The sequence below is a fragment of the Mesitornis unicolor genome, unplaced genomic scaffold, assembly GCF_000695765.1.
Source record: "Mesitornis unicolor isolate BGI_N332 unplaced genomic scaffold, ASM69576v1 scaffold41514, whole genome shotgun sequence".
In the NCBI taxonomy this organism is placed as follows: domain Eukaryota; kingdom Metazoa; phylum Chordata; class Aves; order Mesitornithiformes; family Mesitornithidae; genus Mesitornis; species Mesitornis unicolor.
In genome coordinates, this window is record NW_010178786.1 from 1 (window position 1) to 7,935 (window position 7,935).

At 60.1% G+C, this 7,935-nt stretch overlaps 1 protein-coding gene across 1 annotated transcript; it reads left to right on the top strand.

Annotated features, from left to right (window-relative positions):
* Positions 1 to 3,681: 3,681 nt before the first annotated feature.
* Positions 3,682 to 7,143, top strand: LOC104539121 (ethanolamine kinase 2-like; the record flags this gene model as incomplete). The annotated part of the gene is given in 8 exon segments (XM_010182566.1): positions 3,682 to 3,778; positions 3,781 to 3,934; positions 4,330 to 4,467; positions 5,354 to 5,496; positions 5,589 to 5,672; positions 5,964 to 6,133; positions 6,735 to 6,808; positions 6,958 to 7,143. Coding segments are annotated over 8 exon segments (933 nt in total), but the record flags the coding sequence as incomplete, so codon positions are not given.
* Positions 7,144 to 7,935: the final 792 nt, after the last annotated feature.

A 7,935-nucleotide genomic window follows, 5' to 3' on the forward strand; every position in this document is an offset into this window, starting at 1 on the left:
CGTGGCGTTCGGCCGAGGGAGCTGCAGAGCCCACCCTGGGAGGGTGTGGGGGGCACCCTGAGGTGCTATAGGGCCCACCCTGGGCAGGCTATAGAGCTCACTTACTGGGGGATATAAGGCCCACGTGAGGGTGACTACAGGGGGGGGCTATACAACATCTCGTCCCCCCACCCCCAGTTCTCTCCTCCGTCTCTCGGAGCGTAACCGGGGTCCAGTCAGGTGCGTAAAGGTGTGACACTGCCACCACCCCGCTTTGGGGACCCTCAGACAGTCTCTGAGCGGTGGCTGTGAATACAAGCGTGTCCCCGGGGTCCCTTGAGGCTGCCAGGGTGGGGGGCTGCTGGGGTGGTCCCCCTGGAGTCTCTCCTGCAGGTGCTGCACCCAGCACTGCTGGGCCTCTGCTTGCAGGAGTAGCTACTCCCAGGAGCACGTCTGGCTTGGGTTACTCACAGGCTTGCACCTTTGCTGGGTACCGTGGACTGAGCACAGGTTTGGATGGAAGCTGGGGTTCAGCGCTGGGCTCCTCGCATGGGACGGGGCTCGGCTGTCCCCAGCTGGCAGGGCTTTGCTGCAGGGCTGGCATGAGGGTCCCTGTGCCTTTCGTCCCCAGAGTTGCCAGGTCCCTGATGTCTGTGCCCTCCCCAGGCTCCTGGCGATGGGCGCATGGACACGGCGGAGCTGGGTGCACTTCACCGTACGTACGTGTCTATGCATGTCCTCCAAAGGCACATGCTTCCCGTGTGCCTGGAGTGTCATTAAAAATGTATTAATAGCCAAGTGTAATTAAATACAAGAAGCTGCAGGAAAATACATATGAAAGGGCAGATGGCAATAGGCAGGAAGTGGGGAGTTGGAGTTCCTCAGAGCACATAGGGGCAGGAAACGTCTCGGGCTCTGTGCAGCACCGGGCGCAGCCCTCGGTGGCGATGGTTGGCTGAGAAGGACCCCAGCTCTCTGGTATCCAGGCTCTCTCCAGGCATCGGAGGGGGTCAGTGTTCAACAGCAGCTTGTGTGTGCGTGCATTTTTTTTAATAAAAAAAAAAAAAAAAGAAAAAAAGCAGCAAAAAAAAAAAAATCTTAGGAGTTGGGGGGCGGAAAAACCCTCCAGTTGCGTTTCCCTTAGCTGCTCTCGCAAGAGCTGTTCGGGAGGGGATTGGAGCGGTGCACCGGTCCTCAGCTGGTTCCTATTAGCGTTCCTGTTGCCTTTCCTCGGCGCACTGGAGCGGTGCCCAGCTCGCAGCACCTCGGTGCACGGTGTCGGTGCGCAGCTGCTCGCGGGGGCTGTACCAGGCTGCCCCGGTGACGCGGAAAAACCTCCCGGTGCTTGGGACGGGGGGCGGAAAACGGGAAGGAAGAGTCTGGGGGCTCGGCCTGCCCTGCCTGCTCTCCTCTTCCTGGGCTCTTCAGCCCCTGTGGCCGCTTTCCAGGGCTCCCCCTCCTCATCCTTCATCCCTGGCCCTGGGCAGAAGCATCCCCGTACGGAGAAGGCACAGGCGGTGTTGGTGAGTCAGGCAGCCGCGCTATCGGGGAAGCTCGTACTCCTCCATCCCTCGAGCGGAGCCGCAGCGACGGGGAGCCAAGCCCCTGCCAGGACTCTGGTGTGGCTGGATTTTTATTTTTAGCCCGAATTTGGCAAGGAGGTGCTCCATGCCCCGGGCTGGGAGGGCCTGCGTGGGGAGGCAGCCGATGCAGCGGTGATTTGGGGACGCTGAGGGGGTCTCACGGCAGGCACAGCACTGGGGTTTCAGATGATGCTGCTTCACTTCTGCGTCTTTGCACAGGGCTTGGGTCTCACTTCGTGTTTAATGGCTGCACGGCTCCGGGTGTGGAGTTGCAGGAGGTGCTCCATGCCCCGGGCTGGGAGGGCCTGCGTGGGGAGGCAGCCGATGCAGCGGTGATTTGGGGACGCTGAGGGGGTCTCACGGCAGGCACAGCACTGGGGTTTCAGATGATGCTGCTTCACTTCTGCGTCTTTGCACAGGGCTTGGGTCTCACTTCGTGTTTAATGGCTGCACGGCTCCGGGTGTGGAGTTGCACTGGTTTTTTCCCTTATCCGTGCTGTCTCTACTGCAGCAGGGAAGGAATTGGGCTGGTAGCAGCGCTGCGACCATGCCAATAGCTGACTGTGCTTTGGATCCATGAGGAATAGCGCCGGGCATCCCCAGGAGCTGGAGGAGCTGCTGGCTCCAAACCAGGCGAGCCCCTGCATGCAGGATGCTGACGAACCACGTGCAAGTCTCCAAAGTTTGTGGCCTGGAATTCAGAGGGGATAAGGCTCAGTAATCCCGTTAAACCTGCTGGAAAGGGCTGATGGGGCCATGGAGCAGCAAAACAAAGCAGCGTGAGGACATCGCAGGCGAGGAGGTGCTGAGCATCTTGTTGTGGAGCCATTCACCTGATGTGGAGCCGTTCACCTGCGTGTGATGGAGGCACCGTCTTCTGCACGTACGGACCATGGCACCTTTCACTTGCTGAAGTTTTGGCCGCTGGGGCCTGGCAGGACAAGGAGAGGAGGGAGCCGACCACGGCACCGCGGTGGAAACGCAGATTATCTGGCCTGGGAAAAGCTGCTCGGTTGCTTGAGGAGGTTGAGCCCGCCCCAGTGCAGCTGAGGGGCAGCAGCACCCGCTGTGCTCGCCCTGAATCCAACACCAGCCAGCTGTGTAACGGGGGGTGTCAGCGCCGTCTGGCTTTGGGCGTCTCATTCGAGCGCTTTGAGTTTCCCCCAGGAGACTGCATGGGGAGCCCTATATATAGGCACCCTATATAGGAGCAGGAGTTGCTGAGTGGGATGCCTAAAATTAGCTGTCCCACCCCCAAACACCAAAAAAAAAATAGCCCCCGCCCTCGCCCCCCTCCCGCTCCGCCAGCATCACAACTGCTCCGGCTCCCCGAAACCAAGGAGGGCAAAGAAATCCCTGTTGTGGGGAGCAGCAGCACCTCAGCACCCTGAACCGTGTGGGGCCGAGCACCTCGCATATGGGGTGATAACACAGGGGTTTCCCATGGGGTGATGGAGACCCAGACGCCTCGGTGCATCGGAGGCGACCGAAATCGCGGCGGGATGGGGAGAGGAGCCGGGCGCGGGCGGCCCCTGCATGTGCGCGGGCAGGCGGCCAAGCCGGGAGAACAAAACTCCCTTTCCATCTGTGAGGAGCCATCAGAGCAATGACACGAGACGTCCCCAGCAGAGACGTCCCTGCCTATCAGCGACCCAGCCCTGCGGGGAGGGTCGGGAGGAGGAGATGGGGTGGTGGTGGTGGTGGCGGCGGCAGCGGTGTTTGCTCCGTCTTGTTTGCCGGTTCGTTGCGCGGTTTGAATTTTGTGCCAAAAGATTTGCGCTGATTTTTTTGGCGAGCCATTCCAGAGGCCGTTCAGGTGCCAAGCGTGTGCTGGTGGCGCATCTGACCCGAGCTGTCCCTGAGCTCCCAGGCGACGAGTGCCAGGATTTCTACCCAAAACCACTAGCTTTGTGGCCCTGTACAGAGCCCCACTACATGCACCAGCCTCGAGGCCTTGCAAACTCATGCCATCCACTGTGAGAACTTTCTTGGCCGCTGTAACCGCTGCTGCTTCGTGCTCTCTGCTGCCCATTGCCTGTTACTGCCTTTGCCACGAGTTTTCTCCCTGGGAAAGGGTTTTTCCCCATGTACAGGCTCTGCTGTCCCTCTCCCCCTCCAGCTCTTCACCGATGGCATCACCAACAAGCTGGTGGCCTGCTACACGGACGAGGCCATGGGGGACGCGGTGCTGGTCCGGGTCTACGGCAGGGAAACCGAGAAAAAAAAGAGCCGGAGCTGAGGAACTCCCGGGTGCTCCGCGCCCACGGCTGCGCCCCCGACCTCTACTGCGCCTTCCAGAACGGGCTCTGCTACCAGTTCCTGCCCGGCATCGCGCTGGGGCCGCACCATGTGCGGGACCCCCACATCTTCAGGTGGGCAGGACCCCCGTGTCCTCGGGTGTGTGGGTCTGGGGGCAGCCATGGGATGGGGGAACCGGTGCCTCTCTGGGGGTTTGCTCTGTGTTTCAGCTCTCCCCAACGCCACCTTTGCTCGGGCATCGCCCATGCGCACAGACCTGGTGCTGGGGGATAAATGGGCCAAACTGCAGCCAGGTTTATCAGGCTGAAATAAGAATCGCTGGTTTTATTTGGCAAGGTGGATGCTGCTTTCAGCCCAAACAGGGTCTTGAAACGCTCCAGAGGCTCGCAGCTGAGGCACAAGGGGGTTTCTCTGTGTTTTTAAGCACGGCTTTTGGGTTACCAAGGCTATTTTGCGGGGATGCCGCTGCACGGCCGCCTCTCACCCACGCACCCACGTTTCCTCGCAGGCTGGTGGCCCAGGAGATGGCCCGGGTCCATGCCATCCATGCCAACGGGAGCCTGCCCAGGCCCATCCTCTGGCAGAAGCTGCACAAATACCTCACCCTGGTGAAGACGGAGCTCAGCCCAAAGGTATCCAACCCCAGGTAAAGGCAGAGGGATCCCAAAGAGCCAAGCTCTGGCTTGGGCATCCGCTGCCCACCCACCTTTAAGTCTTCCCTGTATGGGACCATGGGGAGAGCCCCAGTTCCCAGGTAAAGCCTCTGGGGGAGGGGAATTTTGGGGTGGGGATGGGGATGGTGTCAGGGCTGGATCTGGCCTGCCAGAATAATCCCCCTCCTCCCTGCAAATCTGCCCTGCGTTTTCAGCCCTCCCTAGAATGAGCTGAAGCTCAAGCCCTTCTTACAGCGGGGATCTGAGCAGCAAGGTTGGAGGGGCTGTTAGAAACCCAGGGTAGATTAAAGCAGCCAGTTCCCACCTCGAACCAGTTTACCCCATTGCTGGGAGCCTGGGTTCGCTCCAGGTGAACACTGGGGTGTCTGGGAAGGATTTGGGCAGCCCCAAGAGGTGGCGGAGATGAATGAACCTGAAGGCAAGCGAATAATTAACCCGATCCCTGAGCGGCAGCGGGAGGACCCAGGGCTTTTCAGACTTTACCCAAGCCCGCACCTTCAGTGCAGCCAATTGGGTAATAATTAACCAGCTCCCTTCTTGGAACTGCAACTTCGGAGGTTACCGAGAGGGTACGTGCCCTGGCACGCGCCAAAAAATCCCCATTGCCTGTGGGCTGGTCGGGTGATTTGGGAGCGAGTGTCAGGGGACTCACTGTTGGGTGAACCTGGGGATGGATGCAGGAGGATGTCCAAGCCAAAGCTGGCTTCTTCACCCCAAATCCCCCCGTTAGCCCCACTTTATGTCCCTGATGAGTCTGTTTATAAAACACATGGAGGGAAGCAGGGGAAACGCCTCCCCTCCGCCCCCGAGGGAGGTTCTCCATGGGCAGAAATGATTCCCCCCTGTCTCCTTCCCCAGCCTCCAGCAGGACATGCCCAGCCTGGAGGTGCTGGAGCAGGAGCTGGCCTGGATGAAGGAGACGCTGTCACAGCTGGGGTCCCCCGTCGTGCTTTGCCACAACGACCTCCTCTGCAAGAACATCATCTACGACAGGACGCAAGGTGCGTGGAGGAGTCTGTCCCTCACCCCCTTCCCCAGGGGCTGGGGTCTCCATCTCCATCCCCTCTCACAGCTCCTGCCTTTACTCCCGCAGAGCGCGTTCACTTCATCGACTACGAGTACACCGGCTACAACTACCAGGCTTTCGACATCGGAAACCACTTCAATGAGTTTGCGGGTGAGTTGGGCTCCTCTCTGTCCCCCCTCCATGGTTGCAGCCCCCAGGGTCTTCCCATCCCTGGGGTTGGAGGAGGCAGTCGCATCCCCAGTCCCACGGTGGGAATTGGGGCAGCTCCTCCTCGGGGTTAGGGCGATGTGTGAGGAACGGTCTGTGCTGGTGGAACAAACCTGAATTGGAGGGGTGATCCCCAGCTTGTGTGAGCCTGGAGCTGCAGGGGTTTTGCTCACCAGGTTGTGCACGGGGAGAGCCCCATGGTCTGAAGAAACCCTTCCCTTTCTGCCCCGGCAGGCGTGAAGGAGGTGGATTACCGGCTGTACCCCAGCAAGGAGACCCAGCTGCGCTGGCTGCACTCCTACCTGCAGGCCTACAAGCAGCTCACCCAGGGTGACCGAGCCGGCACGGCGGTGTCCGAGGAGGAGCTGGAGGCTCTCTACGTGCAAGTGAACAAGTTTTCTTTGGTGAGTGGTGGAGATGGGATGCACCCAGCCCAGGATGGGTTTTCCTCTGCTCTCAGCTGGTGAAGATGGGGTGCAGGTACCAGCCTGGGGATTTGGGGGCGTCTGAGGCAGGAGGTTGCCCTAAAAAGCCTGGCTGCACCCCAGAGAGGCACTGTGAGCCCCTGGGCAAGGTCAAATAGCGCTGGCTGCCTGCCGTCCCACCGACACGTGGCAAGGGACAGCGTGTCTCTGATAGCTGCGGCCTTGGGCATCCCTTCAGCGAGGCCAGGCTCAGCTGAGGACAAGGAAATCCTCTTTGGTAAATGCCATGGGTGGGCGGAGCCAATTTTCTGGAAGCTTAGGGCAGAAATCTCTGGCAGGAGCTGCCAGGAGGGACAATCCCCGCTGCAAGCGCAGGGGCTGGTACCTTGAGTGTGTTGTTCAGCATCCTTCCTGTGGCATCCCTCACCGGGACTGTAAAAACCCACGCATGGGCCACCCCGTGTGCTGTTGTCACAGCCGTGGGGCTCCTGGGACCCAGCCAGGTGAGAATTGAGCAACTCATTGCGTGGGCAGTGATGCTCTGTGCCCATTTCTGATCCTTTTTTATTGTCTGTTGTAGGCATCTCATTTCCTCTGGGCGTGCTGGGGCCTGATCCAGGCTAAATACTCTACCATAGACTTTAACTTCTTAAGGTGAGTCCGCTGGGGCTGGGAGGCATCTGTTCCCAGTGTTAAATGATGGAGCAAAAGGGTCCCAATGGTTCCTCTGTGGTCATGGGACATGGGGCATGAGTGTCTCACGTCTGTCCCTTCTCACGTCTGTCCCTGTCTCCTCTCGGCAGATATGCAAAGCTAAGGTTTAAACAGTACTTCAAGATGAAGCCGGTGGTCACAGCCCTGCAGATTTCTAAATAGCATCTCCGGCCCTTCAGAGCCTGAACTATTTTGTCCTCGCTGCGTCCACAGCCCTCGCATCCCCCTCGCCCCTTCCCCGCGCCAACCGGGGGCGAGGGCAGGTCCTGATGGTGGGAAGGGGGAGAGGAGCTCTGACCCAGCCACCGATTAAAGGAGACCCTGGACATACCCGAGACTGGACCGTGAGATGCTAGAGAGGACCACGGCCTCAGAGAGGCCCCTGCCTATGCGAGGAAGCCTTACCATCGCCTTAACACCCAGCCCCGGTGCCCGGCAGGTCTGTGCTTGGCTGGCACTGCTGCTGCTGGGCCTGGCACCCGGTTTGCTCCCTCTGGTGTTCACAAGGAGGGAAACGAGTCCCTAAAATCTGCTCAGGAGCCCCCAGAGCCGCCCAACATACACACTGTGCCCGTTGCCTTCACTGCTCCCTCCATCCCCTCTTGCCCTCCTTGCCCCTGAGGCTCCCACCCCCAAACCAGCACCTCGCTGGGGTCCGCAGGGATCCTGAGTTGGGGTCCGCAGGGATCCTGAGTTGGGGTCCCTTTTCCAGGAGGGGTGGGTGCTGCTGTGCTCTGGCTCAGATGGTGCAAAGCAGCGAGGGGCAGCAATGGCCATGAACCACGTAGGCTCGGGACCAGCGGGCTTGGGTGGGCGCTGGGTGCCTGCACCCCCTGCGCTGTGCTCAGCCCCCGACCAGCTCTGCTTTTCTGCACCGCCGTGGTCTCCCAGACCCCTTTTAGCTCCCCTCATACAAGCAGCTCCCAGCTCTGCCTTCCCCATCTCTGTCATGGGGGGTCAGTCCTGCCCCTCACACAGGCACCATCCCTGTGCTCCTCTTTTGGCTGTGGGACCCCATAGCAGGAGGTTAAAGGGAGCCAACCTGTACCAGGAGCTGGCCATGGCTT